The 25,017-nt window shown below is 41.1% G+C and overlaps 1 protein-coding gene across 2 annotated transcripts in view; it reads right to left on the reverse strand.

Moving 5' to 3' along the window:
• Positions 1-8,751: 8,751 nt before the first annotated feature.
• The window catches only part of LOC121274567 (E3 ubiquitin-protein ligase rnf168-like), a 43,452-nt gene continuing 27,186 nt past the window's right edge, over positions 8,752-25,017 (reverse strand). The window contains exons 1-5 of one of the 2 annotated variants that reach the window (XM_041181908.1): positions 23,592-23,760; positions 23,203-23,379; positions 19,602-19,738; positions 13,698-13,770; positions 8,752-10,610 (exon numbers count right to left, since the gene is read on the reverse strand). In XM_041181908.1, the coding sequence (XP_041037842.1) occupies positions 9,456-10,610; positions 13,698-13,770; positions 19,602-19,738; positions 23,203-23,379; positions 23,592-23,627 (1,578 nt within the window). In that variant the 5' untranslated portion in view covers positions 23,628-23,760 and the 3' untranslated portion in view covers positions 8,752-9,455. Of the gene's footprint in view, positions 10,611-13,697; positions 13,771-19,601; positions 19,739-23,202; positions 23,380-23,591; positions 23,761-25,017 lie in introns of those variants that run through there. The other variant, XM_041181905.1, reaches the window with a different exon arrangement.

The following is a 25,017-nucleotide window of genomic DNA, read 5'->3' on the forward strand; positions in this document are numbered from 1 at the left end:
TTTATATCTCAGAATGTGTAAATGGTCTGAGATGAAAAGAATGTGGACTCTGGGTGCAAGTCATAGTTTTTGCCCTTCCAGAAAACACAGGGAAATATCAGTTAAAAAGATGATGTGCTGGGAGGGGACAGTGTGGGACAGTATGCAGAAGAACAAGTCAGTCACCCACTGCAGCTTGCAGGTGAAGGCTCTCTCTCTCTCTCTCTGTTGCTGGAAGCAAAGCTCAGCAGAAACTGAGGAAATAGGACAGCCCTCCAACCACCCTGCAGAACCAAGTGTCTCCAAACTAACTGTGAAACTGCCAAACTCGGCTCTACTGGAATTACCCAATTTAACGGCTGCAACATACTGTCATCTAAGCCCCACGGTCAAGCCAAAAACTGATTCGCTTATTTTTTGAACTTTTATTTGGACTCTTAATTTCTCATTTCTGATCTGTGTGCATGTGTGTTGCATTTTTAGTACTTTTCTTGGGTTTTAGTAACTAATAAACTTACTCTTTCTTTGACTTAAGAAAGCTTAGTTAAATTGGCTCCTTCTAAAAAATAAACACATTTGGACTGGAAAAAGGTATCCATCGGGGGAAGGGATCTTGTTTAAATTTATCTTGTTGTTACTGACCGAAGGGATTAAATAAAGAAGGGGAGCCAGCTCATTACTCCTCATCCAGGAGCCTAACAAAATTAGAGTCCTATTAGGGAAGCTAAATTCGAGGACCTCACCAGGTCATGACACACACCTGCCTGACTCCCTTCTCAAAGTGGAATTGGTTTATATGCCTATCACCAACTCTGATGACTCCTGAAGCATTTCTGTATAGCTTTGTATTAGCCACTGGGTCCACCAGCGTCAATATGTGTCTTCTGTAGAGCAACATGCTGGACAGTGTGGAAAGATCTGCATAATCTATAAACATTAGCCAAAGCTGGGCTTGCTGCTTATTTTCACAATATTCCATGTATTCATAGTTGTAAGGAAATACTAAATTGCTTAAAAGTGCATTTTTGCAGCAATGAATTTAGATTAAAAACAACATACTTTAAATCTTGAGTCAAATTCATTTATGCATTTTTTGGTTTGCATTGCGTGGCGGTGCATTCCATCCAACTTCTCCAGAAAATAATCACCTTTCTTAACTGTTGATGTTAAGTATGTTGTTTTGTTTATCTGCTGCTACTTTATTTTTTCAAAAATAACGACTCTCCCTTGACAGTAGTCATGGTGTGTTGGTTGTTACGCTGTTTTTTAGCAATAGATATTTGTGGCACGCAAAGCAGTGTACCAACTATTTCACACAGATCATTTTTTAAGGGGCTTTGACAAAGAGGTCAAGCTGATTTCTCATCTTGAGCAGGTACCTCACAGCTTGGTCCTGGATTTTGACTTTGTGCCAGAGGAATCCCTCCCATGCTATGCCTAGGAGTTCTGAATCATGCTTAGAACAATTCAAATGTAAAAGGCTTAATTTACATTGAGACTTTGCTATCATTGAAGAAAGATGAAGACCACAATGCCCCTTACTGCCTTCTCATTTTGCATCCAGGGTTCAACTAACAATATGGAACTGATGGCCTTTCCAACTTCTAATCAACATTTTTGAGATCTCCTGAGAGTCATATACTTGTCACCAACCATTATACCCTACTGGTTAACCCACTGCTCAAGACGATGAGAACACACTGGATTCCTAGCTGAGGACAGCAACAACACAGTATCATCTGTGAAAAGGGGTTTGCAATTCTTTCAGGGATACCCAGGACACTCCACACCAGAACTCCAAGGCTTTGCTTTCATTCAAGACATCATGTTGAAATCATCAAATAAGATGGGTGCAGGTAAGAATTTTTACTTCACTCTTCCTTAAGGAACAATCGATTTAGTTAATCATCCAGAGACCCATGCACAGATTTTAGTGCCTGACGACAAAATTTTGATAAAGTCAATTTAATTGCATAGATTCCAATTTCTTCATGAGGGCTGAATGAGGCACTAGAAATGAGAAGGCTAAAAGAAGATTTCACAGAGATTTTTAAAATTATAAATGCATGCCCCCCCCCCGTGTCATAAACTTACAGATTCTTCTAAGTTTAAAATAAGAAAAGATAAGGTCACTTCTCACAAAAAGGCTCCATTTTTTTCTAAACTGCCTTATCAATAAATGGAAAAACAGCAACATTAACCAATTCTTTAAATTGTTATGCTATTTACGTTCAGTCCAAAAGACTCAATTTGTTTTTAGACTAGGCCTGGCATAGTCTCTCGCTCTTTGGACTATAAGTTTTTAAAGTTAATAAAAGATGGGACAGGACAAATGGAAGCAGATTGTTTACTATAGTTGAGCAGTCAAGAATGAGGAGCTTTAGATATAAGATTAAATGTTTAGAATAGTGGGCAGGGGAAGCTCACCAAAGAAGAAAGTAAATAGATTTTTGAGGTTGGAATTCACTTAAAGGGCTACTGATTATGGCAGAAAACATGCTAAAACTTAAAAATGGATTGAACAGGTGTGTGAAGTAAAAGAGGTTGAAGGGGTATGGAAACAGTATGGGTGAATGTGACAAAAGAGTATTTGCTTATGCAGAAGGTCAGTACCAATATAGACAAGTTGGGTTTAATAGTCTGTTTATAACTTTGGTGTGAATGCAAGGCCACCATTCTCACAATCAGACATGCCATATTCATGGGAGTCTTTCCACCAGTTAGAGGTATGGAACGTCAGCAACTGCTACTTGCTTGCCCAAAACTCAATGACAGTAGGCACCAAGGCTCATACATGAGTGGGTTCTCACACTCAGTCTTCAGTTTCCAGCAGCTGCCACATGTCCGAGTGTTATCAGCTATACAGTGAACATCTGCCTTTAATGTGCTGGTGGTCGATGCAGGTCAACTTGTACTACTCCCAAGCTCTTTCCCCATAACTGCACATTTTTCCATTTGAAGTATATATCCAATTCCTTTTTTGAAAGTTACTATTGTTGTGGTGAAAAATTATCACTTTCGAGTATTGTGAGATTCAAGCAAGCAAGAACTTTATTACAAGCATTTGCTGGGAGGAACACAGCCTGATTCCACTGGGTGTCTCTTGCTGATACCAAGGCTGTGTAACCTATATTTAGCTCTATATTTATAGCATTTACTTACAACCTTCAGTTACATACATCATAAAACCTAATGATTGTTCAGGCCGCAAATGTTTTTTTTCTCACTGGGAGGCTGCTAATATCTAAGATGTGGCCTCCCTGTCTGTGTTCTTATTGCCCTAACATTTGTTTACCCATCTAGAGAAGGTCATTAAGTTTTATGACTTGTGATATTTAGCTGGGTTCCCACAGTACTGGCTACATATCCATCATGCCTACAGTGTTGGCTATATTTCCCATCATTCCTAGAAAGAACTCTCACTACATTTGTTGATTCCAAAGATGTTAATTTGTCTATTCTAAAACCTATTAATGTACAATTTAATATCAATCCTAATACGAAATCATCTCAGTAATCCCACCAAACCTCTTCCCACCTTCCCCACTCCCCTATGCCTAAAGGCAGTTTATTCCAGATCATAATGATGAGCTGCACAAAAATATTGCTTCTCCCCAATGGTTATTTTCCTAATTATCTTAACTATGTGTTCTCTGATTACTGATCTACCTGCCACTCAAAACAGTTTATTCTCATTTCTAGGTATTAGGCATTTTATTGAAAGCTGTTTTTGCAGTACAATAAATTTCTCTAGTCTGCCAACTTTGCTTGTGGTTCAAATGGACAGCTTATCCAAGCTTCTCTTCTGACTACATTTGGCCCATGATACAAATAACTTAGTCGAATTCTCAAAATAAGATGTCACCTAAGATGGGTCAAAATTAATTGTTAGGAAATAATGCAGAAGAACATGGATTTCAAAGCCTTAAGGACTCAAAGTGAGAAACTCCAAGAACGGAAAAAAAATTATGGGTTCATTCACATCTATCTATAGTGTGTTAAAATTCAAGAATGATCCAGTGAAATTATGTATACATTTCTGAAATTAGCTGTTACATTTACCTGTATTGATAGTAGGTGACATTCAAATAGGAGCCCCGGTGTTAATTTTATGACTTCTAATAGTTTTCTGATGTCCATTACAGAACCTGCGAATGCCTGAGGCTCCATCTGCTCCTGTATTGGAACTCAAATTTTTAAATTGCTAAATTTATAAGTCCTTTAATTTACTTCATCTTTGTCATTGAGAGCCCTAGCCATAGTTTTTTTTTAAATATCTGCAACGAACTATTGGTCTCCACTGCATCCTATCTATCGGCTCCATCCTGGCTCTGATAATTGTTGGCCACTGCACTGGATTGCCTATGCTTCCGGTCTGACTGCATCCAGCCCAGCCCCTAATATTTGCATTTCTTAATTCTTTCACAGGACGTGTGCATCGCTGTCTAGGCCAGCATTTACTGCCCATCCTTAACTTCCCTTGAGAAGGTGGTGGTGAGCCACCTTCTTGAACTGCTGCAGTCCATAGAGTGCAGGTCCACCCACAGGGCAATTAGTAAGGGAGCTCCAGGATTTTGGACCAATGACAATTTGATGGATGATTGGAAGGAACAGCTATATAATTCCAAGTCAGGATGGTGTGTGGCTTGGAGGGGAACTTGCAGGTGGTGGTGTTCCCATGCATCTGATGCCTTTGTCCTTCTAGGTGGTAGGGGTCGTGGGTTTGGAAGGTGCTGTCTAAGGAGGCTTGGTGAGTTCCTACTATGTATCTTGTCAATGGTATACACAGTTGCCACTGTGCATCAATGGTAGAGGGAGTGAATGTTTGTGGATGGGATGCCAGTCAAACCGGCTGCTTTGGTGCTGGATAGTATTGAGCTTCTTGAGTGTTGTTGGAGCTGCACTTATCCAGGCAAGTGGGGAATATTCCCTCACATTCCTAACATGCCTTGTATATGGACAGGGCTTTGGGGGCGGTCAGGGGTCAGGGGGTGTGTTGGTTGTCACAGAATTCCCAGCCTCTGACCTGGTCTAGTAGCCACAGTATTTATATGGCTACTCCAGTTCAGTTTCTGATCAATACAGTGGGGAATTCAACGATGGTTATGCCATTGAATGTCAAGCAAAGATGGATTCTCTCCTGCTGGCAATGGTCATTGCCTGGCACTTGTATAGTGTGAATGTGACTTGCCGCTTATCAGCCCAAGCCAGGTCTTGCTGCATATGGACATGGACTGCTTCACTATCTGAGGGGTCGCAAATGATGCTGAACATTGTGCAATCATCAGTGAACATCCCGACTTCTGTCCTTATGATGGAGAGAAGGTCATTGATGAAGCAGCTGAAGATGGTTGGGCCGAGGACATTACCCTGAGGAACTCCTGCAATGTTGTTGTGGGACAGGTGATTGACCTCCAACAACCACAACCATCTTCCTTTGTGCTAGCTATGACTCCCAACCAGTGGAGAGTTTTTCTCCGGATTCCCATTGACTCCAGTTTTGCTAGGGCTCCTTGATGCCACACTCAATCCTATGTTGCCTTGATTTTGAAGGCAATCACTCTCACCTTACCTCTTGAGTTCAGCTGTTTTGTCCATGTTTGGACAAAAGTGATAATGAGGTCAGGAGCTGAGTGGCCCTGACGGAACCCAAACTGAGTCAATGAGCCCATTATTGCTAAGCAAGTGCCCACTTAATAGCACTGTTGATGACCCCTTCCATCACTTTACTGATGGTTGAGAGTAGACTGATGGGGTGGTAATTGGCCGGACTGGATTTGTCCTGCTTTTTGTGTGCAGGACATACCTGAGACATTTTCCACATTGTTGGGTAGATGCTAGTGTTGCAGCTACACAGGAACAGCTTGGCTAGGGTCGCGGTTAGTTCTGGAGCATAAGTCTTCAATACAGTTACTGGTATGTTGTCAGGGCCCATAGCATTCAGCCATTTCCTGAAATCACTTGGAGTGAATCAAATTGGCTGAAGATTGTCATCTATTATGCAGGTTACCTCAGATGGAGGCCAAGATAGATCATCCACTTGGTACTTCTAGCTGAAAATTGTTTAAAACATTTCAGCCTTCTCTTTTTGCACTAATGTGCTGGGCTCCCCCATCATTAAGGACTATATTTGTGGAAACTCCTCCAACTGGTTGTTTAATTGTCCACCATCATTCATGACTGGATGTGACAAGACTACAGAGCTTAGATCTGATCCATTGGTTAAGGGATTGCTTAGCACTATTGCATGCTGCTTACACTGTTAGGTATGCAAATAGTCCTGTAGCTTTGCCAGGTTGACACCTCATTTTTAGGTATGCCAGGTGCTGTTCCTGGTATGCTCTCCTACACTCTTCATTGAACACGGGTTAATCCCCTTCCTCGACGGTAATGGTAGTGGGGGAATATAGCAGGCCATAAGGTTACAGATTGTGGTTATATGCAATTCTGCTGCTGATAGACCACAACACCTCATGGATGCCCAATTTTGAGTTGCTAGATCTGTTCGAAATCCATTCCATTAAGCAAGTGGCTGTGCCACACAACATGATGGAGGATATGCTCAACGTGAAGAGACTTTGTCTCTACAAGGATTGTGCAGTGGTCGCTCTTACCAAAACTGTCATGGACAGATCCATCTGCTTCTGATAGATTGGTGAGGACGAGATCAAGTAGGTTTTTCTCTCTTGTGTGCCTCTGGTGGGTCTGTCTGGTTGGTGGGACGGTACATACCCAGGGATGGTGATAGTCTGAGACATCATCTACAAGGTTGCATGAGTATGCATATGTGAGACTATTACTTTATCAGTCTGTGGAACAGCTCTCTCAGATGTCAGTAAGGATGACTGCAGGGTTGACAAATCTGGGTGTACCATTGTCATTTACAATGCCTCAGTTGATGCTGGCTAGCCTGTCTGGTTTCATTCCATTTCTTAGGCTTCAGAGCGACGAACTACAAATGAGTGGCTTGCTAGGCCATCTCAGAGGGATTTAAGGGTCACATTTAAGAGTCAACCACATTGTAATTGGTGTGGAGTCATATGTATGCCAGACCAGTTAAGGACAAATTTCCTTCCCTAAAGATTAGTGAACCAGATGGGTATTTACAATAATCAATGAGTGTTTCATGATCACCATTACTGAGACTAGCTTTATAATTTCAGATTTATGAATAGGATTTAAATTCCACCAGCTGCTGTGGTGGGATTTAAACCTGTGTCACCAGAGCATTAGCCTGGGCCTCTCTATTACTAGCCGAGTGACATGGCCACTTCACCACCACCTCCCCACAATGCTTCATTGGCCAACTTGCCTCTCAATAGTCAAACTATTCCTGTGTGGTCTGACCCCCAAAAATTGTAGCCCACCCATCCACCACCAGTCTTTTCATGAACAGTGACCTCTCTGTGGGTAGCTACGGATGGAGTGGGAAAATACAAGGACTCTCAGTTAACTCAAGTATGTCCAACCAATCCACAGCAATAAAGCTAACTGAATGTTGAACCACATAGCTAAAACAGTTCAATATAACTCAGAAATCCATGATCAAACCATGCAGTGCTCTAATCACACCACAGCATTCTGTCACTGCCTCCAGGCTAACACAAGGCTGATCCCCTGGTATCAGGGGTGAGGCATGCAGGTTTTTCAGCCTGGAAAGGAGTCACCTGCAAGGTGATCATAGAGGTGTACAACATAGTAAGAAGTATGGAAAAGGCATATCTGGAATGTTTAAATTAAATTGTGGAAGTAGGACAGTGACAGCTTCAGCCTAGTAAAAGATGATGTTTGGTACGAAACCTACAAGTTCTTTTCTGTGCAGAGTTATCAATGTATGAAACAGACTCCCAGATAGTGGAATTGAACATCCTAGGTGCACTTAAAACAATTGGATGCTACAAAAAGGGTACTTATAGATTTTTTTTCTGGATGGATTAATTGTTTTGAGCCAAATTGTCCTCAATAATTATGATCTTGTGAAAAGTAGCTTGAAAACTGCTTCCTGGCTTTCACTTGAAGCTGAGTTTTGAAAGTGAGCAGGTGGAATTACCCAAAAAGCTTCCCCATGATATGGGAAATCTCCAGTTCCAGTTTTAAGAATAGGGGCTTCACCTGAGAACACTCTTTTGGGTAACCCACACCTTCCTATATCAAAAGCAGGTTCCTGCTGAAGGCTTATAACCAGCTTTGGAATTGAGAACATGGAAGCTCCTTGCCTTGAAATTGAAACGATTGTTCCCCTACAAACAGGCCATTTAATGTTACCAATTCCAAACCCTGGGTACCCACTCCTACACATAACCTCACCCTTTCCCTACCATCTCAGTCCAAAAACCAGTGCCCTCATATTCTCTCTCTGATTGCTGGCTGACAAAGAGCCAACTACTCACCATTTCACTCCAAACATTTGTACCTTGTGCATCCTGTCCACTTGAGCAAATGGACACAGCTTTAGTATTAATGTCTAAGTCAAAAGATAGCACCTCAGAATGCAACATTTGCTCTGTACTCAACTGAAATTAGCTTCAATTGCATGTTCAAATCTCTGCAGCATTACTTGTATCCACAGCCTATTAACTCCACCTGAATTTTCACCGAGTTCTCGCTTTTTCAAAAAAGAACATCAAATCTGTTTGGGTATTATCATTTTCCCTTCTTCCCTTCTGCTGTTTTAGTTCTACTCTCTTCTGGTTCAGACCCTGGATTAATGTTAATCTGTCCTCTTCCCTGAAGTTGTGTAATTGCAGCAGCTCTGATTTGACTTATGATTTCCACAATTTTTCTCTCTTTTATTATTCAAACTATTTTAAACCATTCCAAAAACAAATATTTACATAGCATCAAGCCCATGCAGAGTGGTACAGGTGGAGACACAATATAAATGTCAGCTTGTTTTAAACAATGAAGTATAATACAAATATGAAGTATTGAACAACAGAATACTGAACAATGGGATGTATGTTTAGTGATGAAATGGAAGATTGGACTCCCAACTTTTAGAATAATCAAATTTACTTCATGAAACAAATCACAAATGTGTTAAACCGCAATGAAGCCAGGCATAGGTAAACCATTGCACTAATGCAGCAAGTTCTCCTCTTCCTATTGCAGTGCCCTGAAGATGCACTACTTTGTTTAAAAGGAATTTGGAATCCTAAAGCCTTATACATTTCTGATGTTTATGGAGAAAAATTACAATTACACTAGCTTTCAAGTATCACAATCTCAATTTCACAACTTGCAACGTTCTTAACAAAAAGCACTGTTCCAATGAATTTAATGGGGATTTGAAGCTCTAGACAGTCTACAGAGAAGCTTCAGAATGTTGGATAACTGCATTAATGCAAACAAAAAGTTTGGCATAGAATTGAAGTCAGTGAGGGAATCTAAACTTGACAGAAGTGTGAAAGCCACATTCAACAAATGAATAAAATTACTGGCAATCGGAACAGTGGCTGAGTTTTGGCACAAGTTTGTTAGTTAGTACCATTTTTCTGGAACATTTCAATGATAGTTTGTTGTTTTTTACTGTTTCTCAGTTCATTGAAAGGAATCAATGCTGCAGAGTTGGCATCCATACAATTAAGTGGCCCCTGATGAAGGGTTCTTTGACTTTTAACTTGGTCTGCTGGGTGCTGCCAGATTCTGCTTCCCCGTTTGCTTGTGGTAAATGAAGAATCTGTGAGCACTCTTTGCTTGTTACCCAGTGCAGAGCGCCTAGACTGTGATCTCGGTGACTTTCTGGAGGTTTGACTGCCCTTTTGTGTTCCCACTGAGGTTTGGTTTTTAGCATACACCCTTTTCTTACAATTTACAGGAAGTGATTTGTTAGTCCGAAGCAAATATTCGTCAGGTGATCCTCTCTTTCTGTTAACCGTCAGCATCTCCTTGTCAAGTTTCCTCTGAATGCGTAATGCTAACAATCTGTCCTGCTCTTCTATCCTGAGCTTTTCAGATTGTTTTTTCTCCCAGTCTGAGTGTTGCTCTTCATGGAAGATTCCAGAAGAAGGTTCTATGCTTTCACAGGGTTCATTAGGACAGATTTTTCTCTTTTTAACAGTTGAGCAAGTTTCTCCCTCTGCTTCAGGGGAATTCCATGTTTTCCTTTTCACAACCATTTTCAATTGAATGGGAGTTTGGTTCAACATCTGGTGTTTAGTGCCTTGATCTTGGCTTGGCTTTTGTTTCAATGCAATGTTCTCATCTGTGTGTTTTGTTGCACAGTCTATATTATCTAAATCACAAATGTTTGCACTATTGTGTGCATAATCAAGTTTATGACCTAAAATTGGCAGAGATGAAAAACCTTCATCTTCACCATTACTATTGATGGAATTTAACTTCAATTCTGTAAGTGGTACATCTTCCTTACACCTCTCTCTGCCCTTCCATAAACCACTGCAAACTCCCACCATCTCATTTTCATCGTCTCCTGGGCTGTGCTCACCAGCTTCCTTGCCTCCTTGCTGATAATCTGTGATAGTTGCAGTGGGAGTTCCTTCCATATATTGGGCTAGCTCTGGCTGAGCTGGAATGCAGACTTGCTCTTGCTCCTCCTCATAATGAAAAGGAGAAATATCTTCAGTTGAATCACTGTTTGAAATGTCATCTGCATCAGTAGATTTGCTGTTCTGAATAAAAACACAAAAGAACTTCAAAAGGTTGTAGACCATTCAAAAGCCTTCAGAGTGAATAGAGTACATCATTTAATGCAGTTGCACACAAGCGATCTTTTTGCTATTCAAATGAATTCTCATTGGTTTTATTTCCACGCCTAATCTGAAGTTTACCATGAACAATAAAATAATGTTTCTGAAAGAAATAGTAGTGATACAGTATTATGTTGCTGCTGGGGCATGGAGTTGAAGGCACTCGAAGTACTGTTACACTATTTTTGTTGTTCCCATGTAGGAAAAGCAACTCTTGTCTCCTTTTATTTTTCAATCCGGGGGCAGTTTCACTGGCTCCATTGTGTATTATGGAAGCCTGATTGTAATTACAGCACTGCAGGACTGACTCCCCATGATTACAAGAACTGGTGGCCTTAAGCTTAAAAATGTGGTTATATGGCTGCACTCATAGCTACTTTTCTCTTACTGGTTTGAACTTGGGTGTGAAATCTTCCCTGTTGCGAAAGCAACTCTGCCATCCTCCAGCAGGCAACTGCCTAACCATGCACAATGCAAGATGCACCATCTTAGAAGTTATGCTTAGTTTTGCTTTGAAGGTTTACTGGCATTTCTATAAATGTTTCAGCATAATCGCCATTTACCTCTGAGGCACTTTGCCAACAAAGGGGCTCTTATAACTTTGATGGAAACCCATTGGGAAAAATCAGGCACCTCTTTACACTCATGGAAGTGATCATTTCTTTAACATTTTTGACTATTTTTTCACAGAAAGGATCCAGATAAGAAGTATTTTATAACATGGTTCAAGTCAAACATTCCTCTAAAAGGAATTCATTTCTTAGGAGAGCCCTATGCTATACAAATCTAAAATCAGTATATTAACCACCTTTTAGCCTAAGTGGAAGTTAATTGCCTTAGACATTTAAAAATTCCGTAGCAAGTCTTTGTAAGGAATATACACCTCGTACCCACTGTGTTTGGAGGATTTTGATCTATTTCTGACTGTTCTATGAAGAGAACAGAACACAGAAACTCAGGAGGGCTCTCCAATTTTTGCGAAGGGAGCTCCGTTTAATAAAACGCTGCAGAGCACTTCTTCCAGAGCGGTAGGACAGAATACAGAGATTACTTTGTTTAAGTAAGCTAGCCCCCAAATGTCAGGTAGCGTCACTTGTCCTTTTCCGCAGACAATGTAAATATAACTTCTACCCATTTGAATTAAGCTATTCTGATCATTCCCATTTACAGTTAACTTTGGAATAAACCAGCTTATAAATTGAATCAAAACGAAAAAAAAAACATCGCCTGAGTTTTTACATGGTCCACCTTGATTGAGATTGAAGAAATATTTATTGAAAAGTCAGATATTGTTCAGATCATAACACAATTTAATTGTTACACTCTAGGGTCCTGCTGCCATTCAAGTAGCTAGTGGGCAATTCAAGCAAACTTGAAATAGTAGGGGGCTTAGGCCTGAATCCACTAAATCCAACAAAGTTTATTTTTGTACTTTTTCATGGGATTTGTTATTCATCCTTAACACCCCTTGAAACTGTGGTGATAATATACCCTCTTGAACCCTACACTCAGCCTAGTGTAGGTACACCTACAGTGCTATAAGGGAGGGAGTTCCAGGACACTATCCAGTGACAGTGAAGGAATAGCAATATAGTTCCAAGTCAGGATGGTTTGTGGATTGGAGGGGAACTTGCAGGTGGTGGTGCTCCAAAGTGTCTGCTGCCCTCACCTTCCTCGTGGTAGAAGTTGCAGTTTTGGAACGTTTTGACAAAAGAGGCTCAGAGAGTTGCTGCATCTTGTAGATGGTACACACTGCTGCCACTGTGTGTTGGAGATATGGGGAGTGAAGTTGATAGATGGGGTAGCAATCAAGTGGGCTGCTTTGGCTGTCCTGGAAGGTGTCAAGCTTCTTGAGTGTTGTTGGAGCTGCACTCATCCTGGCAAGTGGAGAGTATCCCATCAAACTCTTCTTGTGCCTTGTGGGCAGGCTTTGTGGAGTCAGGTGGTGAGTTACTTACCCCAGAATTCTCAGCCTCTGCTCTTGTAGCCACAGTATTCATATAGTCAATTCAGTTTCTGGCTAATGGCATCCCTCAGGATGTTGCTGGTAGGGGATTCAGCGATAGTAATGTCATTTAATATCAAGGGGAGATGGTTAGATTTGCTCTTGTTGAAGATGGTCATTGCCTGGCACTTATGTGGCATAAATGTTACTCACTACTTATCAGCCCAAGCTGAATATTCCCCACATGGGCATGGACTGTTTCAGTATCTGAGGAGTCATCAATGGTATTGAATACTGCAATCATCAACGAACATTCCCACTTCTGATCTCGTCTTGGAGGGAAGGTCATTGATGACGCAGCTGAAGATGACTGGGCCTAGGACACTATCCTGAGGAACTCCTGCAGTAATGTCCTGGGGCTGAGATGATTGACCTCCAACAACCACCTTTATTTGTGCTCGGTATGGCTCCAACCAATGGTGAGTTTTCCTCCCATTGACTTCAATTTTGCTTGGTCAAATGCTGCCTTGATGTCAAAGGCAGTCACTCTCCCCAAGCTCTTTGCCTATGTTTGAATTAAGGCTACGATGAGATCAGGAGTTGAGTGGCCTTGGCAGAACCAAACTGAGCACCAGAGAGCAGGTTATTGCTGTGTAAGTGCCCACTTGTTAGCAATGTTGATAACACGATGATGATAGAGAGTAGACTGATGGGCGGTAATTGGTCAGATTGACTTTGCCCTGTTTTCCATAGATAGGACTTAACTGGGCAATTTTCTGCATTCTAGGCTAAATGCCAGTATGCCAGTGTTGTAGCTGTACTGGAATAGCTTGGCTAAAGAGGCAGCTAGTCCTGGAGCACAAATCTTCACTACTATTGCTGGGATGTTGTCAGGACCCATAGCCTGACCCAAGTGCAGCAGACTTGAATTTGTAACAGTGGAAAACTACTGCAATTTTAGGATCCACATCTCATATGGGAGTTTGCCCCTTCCCTTAAATTAAAATCCAGTGTAGCTTTTGCGTGCATGTAAATGTTAAACTAAATTTTCTCAAAACACTTACTGTAGCAGATGCATCACTTCGCTGTCTAGGAGTTTCAACTACTTGATACTTCCGTGAGGTGGGAGATAAGTACCTTCAAAGAAAGTTAAAATTAAATAACATTTCTAATAAATCAAGCTGGTCCTATAACAGTATTAGTTATAGAAAAGGCAGCAATGTAAACCTATAGCAGAATCAAAGTCTGTGTAAACATCTCACACAACGGCAGAAGGTACTTCAGAAGGCAAGACCTCTTGAAACAAATAAAATGTGGTTTCTACATAGAACAGAAAACTTCAGATACAAGCAACTTCATTCTGTACAAGAATCCTATTATAACGCCTATAAAAAGGAGTGCAAGAGCAAAGAGATACAAGGGTACATGTGCAAAAATCTTTGAAGCTGTTAAAAGACAAGTTGAGAAGACTGCTTTAAAAAAAGGTATTTGGGATCCTTAGAGAGGCAGGAAGTACAATGACAAAGCAGTTATGCTGAACCTTCATAAAACGCTGGTTAGGCCTTAGCTGGAATATCACGTTCAATTCTGGGCACCGCATTTAGGAAGTACGTTAAGGCCGTGGAGAGGGCGCAACAAAGATTTGCTAGAATGGTACTAGGGATAATAGGCAAAAACAGAAAATGCTAGAAGTGTTCAGGAGGTCTGGCAGCATCTGTGGAAAGAGAAATTTCAGATTGATGGCTTTGCATCTGATAAAAAGTAATGGGTCTGAAACACCCATACCGTAACTCTGGCTCCGTTTCCACAAGTAACGCCTGATTTGCTGAGTGCTTCCAGCATTTCGTTTTTTAAAAATTTGATTTCCAGAGGGACCAGTTATGTGCAGAAAGGAAAAAGACTTGCGTTTATATAAGACCTTTCATGACTGCTGAATGTCCCAAAGTGGGTTACAGCCAATGAAATATTTTGTAATAGCGACAACGCTTCAAAATATATGAAATGTGGCAGCCAATTTACACAAAGCAAGCTTCCACAAACAGCAATGTTATAATGGTCTATGGTGTTGCTGAGGGTTAAAAATTGACCAGGATATTAGAGATAATTCCCCCTGCTCTTCTTCAAAATAGTACTACAGGATCTTTTCCATTCACCTGAATGGGCAGACGAGGTTTCAGTTTAACATTTCATCCAAAAGATGGCACCTTCGAACAGTGCCGGACTCCCTCAGTACTGCAATGGAGCTTCAGCCTAGATGGCTGCGCTCAGGTGGTCCAGGGACAGGACTTGAACTCACAACCTTCTGTGCTACCAACCGAGCCATGCTAACATGGCAGAAGTTGTTGCTCTTTTTTTTAAAAAACGTGTTCAAAATCGTAAATAAAGAGGAGCTGTTTCCAGTGACAAAAGAGTCACCAACTAGAGGACACAGGTTTAAGGTGATTGGCAAAAGAATCAGAGGCAACAAACGCTTTGTTTTAAAACATAGCAAGTTATGATGGGCTGGAATGTACTGTCTGAAAGGATTATAGAAGCAGATTGAATAGCATCCTACAAAGGGGAAAGGATAGATGACTGAAAGTGCTGTAGAACTAAATGGAAAGCTCTACCGAGGAGCTGGGACAGGCAGGATGGGTCAAATGGCAGCCTTCTGTGTTGAATCATACGATCTTGCATTTATACAGTACCTTTAATGTAGGTAAACATTCCAGACATTACACAGAAGTAAAATTACAAAAATCAATGACAAGTCAAAGGAGTTGTTGGGCAGGGAAGGGGGATGGGGGGGTGTCGAGTAAAAGCTTGGTTAAAAAAGTAGGTATGGCTAAAGGAATGAGGAGGTAGAGTGGTTTGAGAAGGATTCCGAGCTAAGGGCCTATTCAGCATAGCTGCCAAATTGGAAATGCGCAAAGATCCAAGGGTTGTATAGCTTGTGGAGATTAGAGGTAAGGATGGGTGACACTATGAAGGGATTTGAACATGAGGATGAGAATTTTAAATAGGGCATTTAGGGGAAAATCAGACCCAATATAGGTAAAGAAGTATCAGGGTGAAAACATCAAATTTTCAGCTCTGGGTCAAATAGCACACCAATGTAGTGAACAGTCTACTTCAACCCAAGACAACCATCAAGAGTGGGATGGAATCGATGGTGCGTGAGTGAAGTTTGTGTCAGGAATTGAAGTTGATGGTCTTGGTCTTGCCAATGTTTAATTGGGTCTCTGTTATCCAGTACTGGACATTGGACAAGTAGTCCAACAAAACAGAGGCAATGGAACAGTCGAGAGAGGCGGTGGAGAGGTAAAAAGTAGGATGTCTGACAATGGAACCTGATGCCATGTGAGCTAAGGGGTAGAAACCGCATGGGAGTGAGGAATAAACAAGGGCCATGTATAGAACCTTGGGGGCCTCGAGGGTAAATGTGCTGGGGCAGGAGAAGAAGCCATTGCTACAACAGGGAAGCTAAGAGTGGAATCAAGCAAGGGCAATCCATTCAGCTGGACAAATTAATTAAAATAAAAACAATTGTTTGTTTTCATGAGCTTTGAGGTCACACTCTGGAAGTCAATATTGTAATTTAAAAAAAAATCAATTCCAACTAATTTTTGGTCAACTGAAACCAGATTTAGTCACAACACCAGGTGCACATCTTGGGTTTATCTTTGTTCAGTGCCAGGCAATGACCATCTCTGACAAGAGAAAGTTTAACCACTTCCCAATGACATTCAACGGTATTATCATGGCTGAGTCTCTCACCATGAACATTCTGGGGTCACCATTGACTTAAAAACTCAACTGAATTAATCACATGAATGACATGGCCACCAGAGCAAGTCAGAGGCTGGGTGTTGTAATGAGCAGCTCACCTGACTCATTAAAGCCTTTCCACCATCTACGACATGTGAGTCATGAGTGTGATGGAATACTTTCCACTTGCCAGGATTGTTGCAGCTCCAACAACACTCGAAAAGTTCAACATGATCCAGGATAAAGACCACTTGATTAGTGCTATATCCACCAGCCTCAACATCCACCTGTCTGGCTTTATATTTCAGATTTTATTAACTGAATTTAAATTCCACCAGCTGCTAAGGTGGGAGTTGAACCCATGTCCCTACAGCATTAGCCTGGGCCTCTGGATTACCAGTTCAGTGACATTACCACTATGCCACCATCTCCCCTTTGGCGTAACTTATTTTAGTTAATAACTGGGACCATGGGACTTTTAGTCTCTTTTTAAAAGTTAATGGTCACCCTCAAGATCATAGCAGTCAAGAAACTTAACACCACCCAGCAGAAACCAGCCCACTTGATCAGTACCCCATCCACCATGGAAGCACACTGACAGCAATGAGTACCAGATGCACTGTAACAACTCCGCCAACACTCTTTTGACAGCACATTCTGAACTTCTACCACCTAGAAGGACAAGGATAGCAAGTACATGGGACCACCACCTGCAAGTTCCCCAAGGCACACACCATCCTGACTTGGGACAATATCGTCTTTCCTTCACTGTCAAAATCCTGAAGCTCCCTCCCTAAAATCATTGTGGGTGTACCTACCCATGTGGGCTGCAGGTCAAGGTGGCAGCTCACCACCGCCTTCTCAATGACAAATATGGCCATTAAATGTTAACTTTGCCAGCAACATTCACAACCGAAGAGCGGATTAAAAAAAATTGTCTCAGGAGTCCAAAGATCTACCCTTGATGCCTCCTCTTCTTCCTCATTTATAGGCTGCCATATGGCCACATCATCCAAAGCCACAGAGGCTGGCTCCACATGTAAACTGATGGCATCGACTATACCTCCCCACACCTCTTCCTCTCGCTCTAGCCCTTTACCATTCCTTACGCTTGACCAACATGCAGTGCTAGTTGAGGCAAATTTTCTCCAGTTAAACATTGTCAAGACCAACATCACCTTTGGCCATTGTCACAAACCTCATACCCTTGTCTTTCATTCCGTCCTCCCACTCCCTGGCCAGTCTCTGGGTGAAGATGATTGCTCACACCATGGCATCTTTTTTCACCCCAAGTTTCCCCAAGTCCATATTTTCCCCCATCACAAAGATGGTTTACTTCTACCTCCAAGGCATTACCCACCTCAGTACAGCTGTTGCTGAAATCTGCATATATATTTTTGTCACCTATAGGCTTGGCTATTCCAAGAGATCTCCTGACCAACATCTATCCTCTGAAAGTTCCTATTCACTGTAGCTTGTATCCAATCCTCTGCTCATGTCACCTCGCTACTCACTGACCTACACTGGCTCCCAATTGCACATGTCCTCACCCAGCCAGCCCTCACTCCGTCCTCCAATTGAAAAATTATGTTTTAAATACCTCCATGGCCTCGCTCCTCCATATTTAACCTTCTCCAGCCTACATATTTGCTCTCCTCAAATTCTGACCTTTTGTGCAACTCCAACTCCTTTCAACACACCAGTGACATTCACGTCTTCAGGCTTCCAGACAATAAGCTCTGGAATACCCTTCGTAAACCGCTTTGCCTCTCTTTCCTCCTTTAAGGCCTTCCTTAAATGCCATTTCTATGTCCAAGATTTATTATCCACCCAACCCCCATCTATTTCCTTCCATCTCTCCAACTCACCGCCCAAGGCCCAAGCACTCCTTCCAAGTCAAACAGCAATTTATATGTGCTTCATTCAATCGAGTGTACTGTATTCATTGCTCAAAACATGATCTCCTCTACACAGGGGAGATCAAATGCAGGTTGAGTGACCGCTTTGTGGAACACCTCCATTCAGTCTGCAAGCATGACCCATAGCTTCCAGTGGCCGGTCATTTTAATTCTCCAACTTGCGCTCAAACTGACATCTCTGTCCTCAGCCTACTGCAATGTTTCAGTGAAGTTCAACGTAAACTAAAGGAACAACACCTCATCTTTTGATTAGGCTCTTTACAGCCTTCCAGACTCAATATTGAGTTCAACAATTTCAGACCATTATCTACTCCATTTTGTTTCCTTGTCTTTGCTTGTCTCAGTTTTCTTTCTTTCAGTCAGCAGCACAACAGCTCTATGCACATCTTTTGTTTATTTTTTTGCCCTATCACCATTGCCCTTGACTGCTGGAAGATTAATTCTTCTGTCATTCAATCTCCTGACTTCCACCCCATCATAGACCTTCCTTTTGCCCTTGTCCCACCCATCCCTTGTTCAAAACATATTACATGTCTAACTTTTCCTAGGTCTGATGAAAGGTCATCGATCTGAAACGTTAATTGTTTCTCTCCACAGATGCTGCCTTAACATGCTGAGTATTTCCAACATTTTCTGTTTTTATTTCCTTCTATGTCTTGGCATAGATTTTTATCTGATTGCAATTCTATGAAGCCTTGATACTATTTTCTATATTGAAAGGCACCATATAAATGCAAGCTGTTGTAAATTCTTAGCTATAGATATAAAGAGAATTCTGTATCTGATAGCACTGTCTTCTTTGTGTCCACTACTTTTGTCAAGCAAAATAAAGTGGAGCCCAAAGAAGTAGCAGTCTTCTCTGTTGATGTTCAACCATCCATCTTATTCCTAAACTTAATTGTGGCAGATTTGGCATCCCACATCCTAGGTCTTTCCTAATCATACTGTGCTCAGAAGCCAAATCAAATTTACAAAGTCTATGTTGGAGAAGGTTAAGCAAAGATACTTTGCACTGCACCTGCCATGACCTGAACATTTTACACAATCCAAGAGGTTTGGACATCACTTATAAATAACGAAACAAACTACTAATAACACTCATTTGATCAAAATAAAAATATGGGAAAACACTTATGAAACAGAAAGTTACATCTTAAAAGGGATGGTACCTCTAGTAATTTGGCTCTTTCACAATCCAGCTCTACTCTTGCTTTATGTAGAAGATACAAGAACGAGGAAGAATGATCCCTTCAATGACCCACATGTAGTTGGGTTCAGGATCCCCTTTGTAGCTCTACTTACTTCTGTATATCTCCTGTATGGCTGGGACTGTGTGTAGTCAATTTGATTCCCCTGCTGACTGATGAACAATTGGATTTTGAGGCAGTCCGTCTTGGACGAATGTTCAAGTTTTCTGGAAAAGTCTTGGATACTGAATTCTGCAAAGAAAACAGATATTTATAAAGGAAATACAATAGTACAAAAATATTTACAGGTACGCACTGGATTTCATTACTTTTCGTGGGAATAAATACTTTTCTATTTATTTATATAGCTCACTACAATTGTATCCATTCAAATTCATTGACCTATTGCAGAATTAGATTTTCAGCTGGCCACATTTCTTGAAGATCAAAGTTGATTATGTCATAAAATATTGGCGGAGAAGAAGAGTTGACGTTTCGAGTCCTCATGACCCTTCAATAGAACTTCAGTTCTGTTGAAGGGTCATGAGGACTCGAAACGTCAACTCTTTTCTTCTCCACCGATGCTGCCAGATCTGCTGAGTTTTTCCAAGTAATTCTGTTTTTGTTTTGGATTTCCAGCATCCGCAGTTTTTTGTTTTTATGTCATAAAATATGTCCAGATTCATGTCACATTAAGAACCAAGGCAGACAGCTCTGGAGGTTGTAAATGAAATTTACTCAACATATTAGCCTTTAGTTTACCATTTGAAACAATTATATACTGGTTCAAACAGAGCATCTCAAGATCAACCTTGCAAGAGATATAGCTGCAACTATTTGAAGGAATTTTGTATCAAGAACTGTGAATACAACTGCTGACAATCAATCCTCATCGATCACAACCTGGAGCCCTGGGATGGACAGTTTGTCGTTGGAGTCTCCATGTTACATTATTATATTGGCAGGCCTTAGCTAGCACCAGTTTTCAGTGGGCAGTCAGGGAGAGAATTTGACAGTCAACAAACAGGGCTGTCAGCATTTTAAGTGAGACAGATTACCAAAGGGACTTTAAGTTTTGATTGTGTTTATGACAGTTCAGACATTATAAGTTTAATGAGAAAGCAAGCTGCATCTTTACTGTGTGTCAAGGGACATTGAAAAATATATATTTTTCACTAATCCTATTACTCTTTCTTGGGTATTTAAAATCACCAATTTGCCCAAAATTTGCATAATTTTGGAAGACTGAGTATCCAGTCCACTACCACAGAGAATGACACATTCCAGTTGCAGAGCATAAGCAATATTTGAACCATGGTATCTTAGAATTTAGAAGGGGGTATTCAGTTTGCTGTACCTGTGCCAGCTCTTTGAAAGAGCTGTCTTCCCCCCTTAATCCTGAAAATTAGTTATCTTCAAGTATTGTCAACCGTGGCTCAGTTGGTAGCACTTTCATCTTGGAGTCAAAAGATTGTGGGTTCAAGGACCACTCCAGAAATTCAAGCACAAAAATCTGGGATGGTACTCAGTGCAATACTGATGGAGAGCAGTTTTTTGAATAAGCTGTTAAACAGAGGCCTGAACTGCTGTCTCAGATGTATATAAAAGGCTCATTGCAATATTTGGAAGAGAAGAGTTATCCCCAGTGTCCTGGTCAGAGTGACAGTTGTTTAAAATGGGACTTTTAGGATACAAGGTTTAGGCAGCTAAAGACAGAGCTGCCAGTGGAAGGCATACACAAGACCTGTGGGTCAAAAGTGGAACTCTGGAATTAGGTTGCAAAGCTGCAGAAAGTTATGGAAATGAAGAGGCCATGGAGGGATTAAACTATGAAAAGTAACAACTGGAGGCCTTAAGTGACCAGGGAAACCATGCAATAAACAGGGGAAATATTGAGGAGTTGCCAGTACAGAATAGCATATGGGTAGCATGGCTTGACCAGCTGAGGGTTAGCAGTGGAAGTAGTCCTTCTGATGGAAAGAATATGGAAATTGAAACTCGGGTTAAATAGGACAGACTATGAATAGTGTAGTTGAGCCTGAAATGGTGGCCAGGGAGGACTTGGAGTCATTAGGGCAGGTGTAGGGTTTGTGGCTGGGGCTAAAGATGATGGTTCAGTCTTCACAATGTTTAATTGTCAAAAACTGCATGTCATCCAAGACCTTTTAAAAAAAAACTTTTCACAGGGTGTGGGCATCACTGGCAACACCAGCATTTGTCTGTCCCAAGTTGTCCTGAGAAGGTAATGGTGGGCAGCCTGCTTGAACCGCTGCAGTTGTAGCAGCAATTTGATACAATTGAACGAATGCTAGGAAACTTCACAATCATGTTGCATGTGTGTTGACTGGAATTTCACACAGACAGACCTTCTAAGGATGGCAGATTTCCTCCGCTAAAGGACATATTGAACAAGTTATTTTGAAAGCAACCTGACAGCTTCATGGTTACTTTTACTGATAGCAGCTTTTTGGTTAGTTTTCTTTTTTATATAAACTGAATTCCAATTCTTAAACTATCATGGTGGAAGTGAACTCATTTGCTGGATTACTAGTCTGGGTCTTCTAGAGTCCAGGAACATAATCACTACATCAGGCTGAAGTTGACTGACAGTAGAGGAAGTGGGGGTCCAGAGAAGTGAAGGGGGAAAGTTGAATGTCAGGTAATATATGAAAGCTGACCCCACATTTGTGGTTATTAATGCCAAGCCAAAGCATGTAGATGAGGAACAGGAAGGGGCCAAGGATGGATGTTGGGGAAGTCCCAAGGCGATGTTGCAGAGATAAGCGATACCATTGGAAGAAATTTTCCACTATACATGGATTAGATGGAGGAGGATGGTAGGGTTGACTGTGCATGGTAACGCCATGCAGCCACTGTCACACAGTGTTTTTTGTGACTTTGGTTAGAGCTTTTTTGGTAGGGAGGGAAATCCAATAATTTGGAGGGACTGAAGTAGGGAGTTATGAGAGATTTAACTGGCAATACTTTAAACGATGAGAGGAATGGGAGATAAAATATTTAGATATTCAAAAATTGTAACTGACATTGACCAAGGGCAAATTGACAAAAATGTTATTGACTGAGTTGCAGCAGTGCAACTAACACAAGCTCTGACCCTAAAAAAATTTAAGCTGGAATTCTGCCAAAAGTCAAAATTTTAAATGAAAATCACACTGGACAGTCACTTCGTTTGCAGGTTTCCTGTTTTTAATCAATGCATTCACTCTTATTTTTGTATCTTGGAAAAGAGCAGCAGGCCATACAGTCAGTGCAATTAAGCACCATGAACCCCAATCAGCAGCCATATCTTTTCCTGGGAGATACAAAAAAATTATATTTTTTAAAAATTAGGCCAGTATTAAGAGGGAAAAACATCCTGGTAAATTCCACTCCAATCCCCTGAAATGTGATCAAAACTCCTATCTTTTGAAAGCCACAATATTAACCATACCCACAAATTTGTCCAGTTCCCTTCTAAATACTTGCAGCAAATCTGTACTCTGTGAGCATGCCAGAAATTTATAGCAAAGGTTGATGGCTCCCTGCAAAAGTTCTGAAGAGAAATCTTAAAATACATTATGCAGGCGTTTATAAATCAACTATCTTTCTTAAGCAATATTGTGTTCCTTTAGCTTAATGAAAAAGCACAGAATTAATTGAGGCTCATCAGCTTATATCTTGAAAGCATCCAAAGTTATCAGTTGATAGTGACTCACCGCCTCCTCACTCAGCATTTTAGCTAGTTTTTCATCTCTTTTTAATTGTTCATCCACTTCCTTCCTCTGCTGTTCTTTATAAATTAGTTGCTCCTTCTCCTCTGCCAATATCTTCTGGATTAAGTTTTCACTGGCTCGGAGTTCTTCCTCTTCACGAGCATGGCGTTCTGCCTTCAACTGTAAAGTAATTCCAGCATTATCATCTCATTATCTATGGCTGAAGAAACTGACTTCAGATTCTAATCTTCCCACTATGGGTTAACCACAAGCAATTCTGAACCCCATTTTAAACGAGTCCTTTCATAAGCTCTATCATTGGTGCCATTTACCAAGTGGGCTAATATTCTTATCATGGCGCGCTTTTAGTAATCTTCAGCCAATTTATTCACCTGATTATTTCTAAACAGATCCACAAGCGCACACATTCCTGAGATGGCCCAAAAGGGATTTCCTGCAGGACTCGGAAACTTCTACCTCAGCTTTCAGAAACCAGTATTCCCACTGATAAGCAAGAGCTCAATGTTGACCAAAGTAAAAGAAGAAATATTGAAGAAATCAAATATAAAATACTGTATCACAGCCTGGATGCCAATGAGAATACTGTCCATTTTTTACAGTTAGATACAATATCATAAGAAACTCCAAAGTGCTTTTAATTTGACAACATCATGAAGTAACTAGTTCATGAAATAATTCCTTGGGAAGGATGCATCCTGTCACAAAATTCAGGTGGTAATGTATAATTATACCAAGCTTTATGACAGCCTGAATTTTACAGGCAACTCATCAGAATCACTACGCAGTTGTAGTGTACTTGCAAGCTTCTCTGCACTTGCACATTTGTAGGCATCATCAACATTACAGCAGAAGTGACATAAAATTCCAAATAATCAAATGTTAATGGCTCTTTGCATGGTGAACATCCACTAAGTATGAACCAAACTCAATAGTCAGATACTGTGAAGTATCTATATTGTCGAGCAGAACCAATACCACATGTGAAAACATCTTGTGGGAACCACCATGAAGTAGAAACAGTGACTCCATATGTATACAATGCCTCTCTGGAGGGCGCCAAAAACCTATTACTGCCTTGCTTCAAAGATGATTGTTGATTTTGTACTAGAGAGGTAGGTCGAGAGGGAAGATATCCCAGAAACTTTAAACAACTTCACAGAAGCAGATTCAACCATAACAAAAACAGAATTACCTGGAAAAACTCAGCAGGTCGGCAGCATCGGGGGAGAAGAAGAGTTGACGTTTCGAGTCCTCATGACCCTTCGACAGAACTGAGTGAATCCAAGAAAGGGGTGAAATATAAGCTGGTTTAAGGTGTGTGCGTGTGTGTGGGGTGGGTTGGTGGGGGGGGGGGGGGGGGGGTTTGGGTGGGGGGAGAGAAGTAGAGGGGGGTGGTGTGGTTGTAGGGACAAACAAGCAGTGATAGAAGCAGATCATCAAAAAATGTCACAGACAACAGAACAAAAGAACACATAGGTGTTAAAGTTGGTGATATTATCTAAATAAATGTGCTAATTAAGAATGGATGGTAGGGCAATCAAGGTATAGCTCTAGTGGGGGTGGGGGGAGCAGAAAAGATTTTAAAATATTTAAAAATAATGGAAATAGGTGGGAAAAGAAAAATCTATATAATTTATTGGAAAGAACAAAAGGAAGGGGGAAGAAACAGAAAGGGGGTGGGGATGGAGGAGGGAGGTCAAGACCTAAAGTTGTTGAATCCAATATTCAGTCCGGAAGGCTGTAAAGTGCCTAGTCGGAAGATGAGGTGTTGTTCCTCCAGTTTGCGCTGGGCTTCAC

Source organism: Carcharodon carcharias, chromosome 2, assembly GCF_017639515.1.
Source record: "Carcharodon carcharias isolate sCarCar2 chromosome 2, sCarCar2.pri, whole genome shotgun sequence".
NCBI classification, from domain to species: domain Eukaryota; kingdom Metazoa; phylum Chordata; class Chondrichthyes; order Lamniformes; family Lamnidae; genus Carcharodon; species Carcharodon carcharias.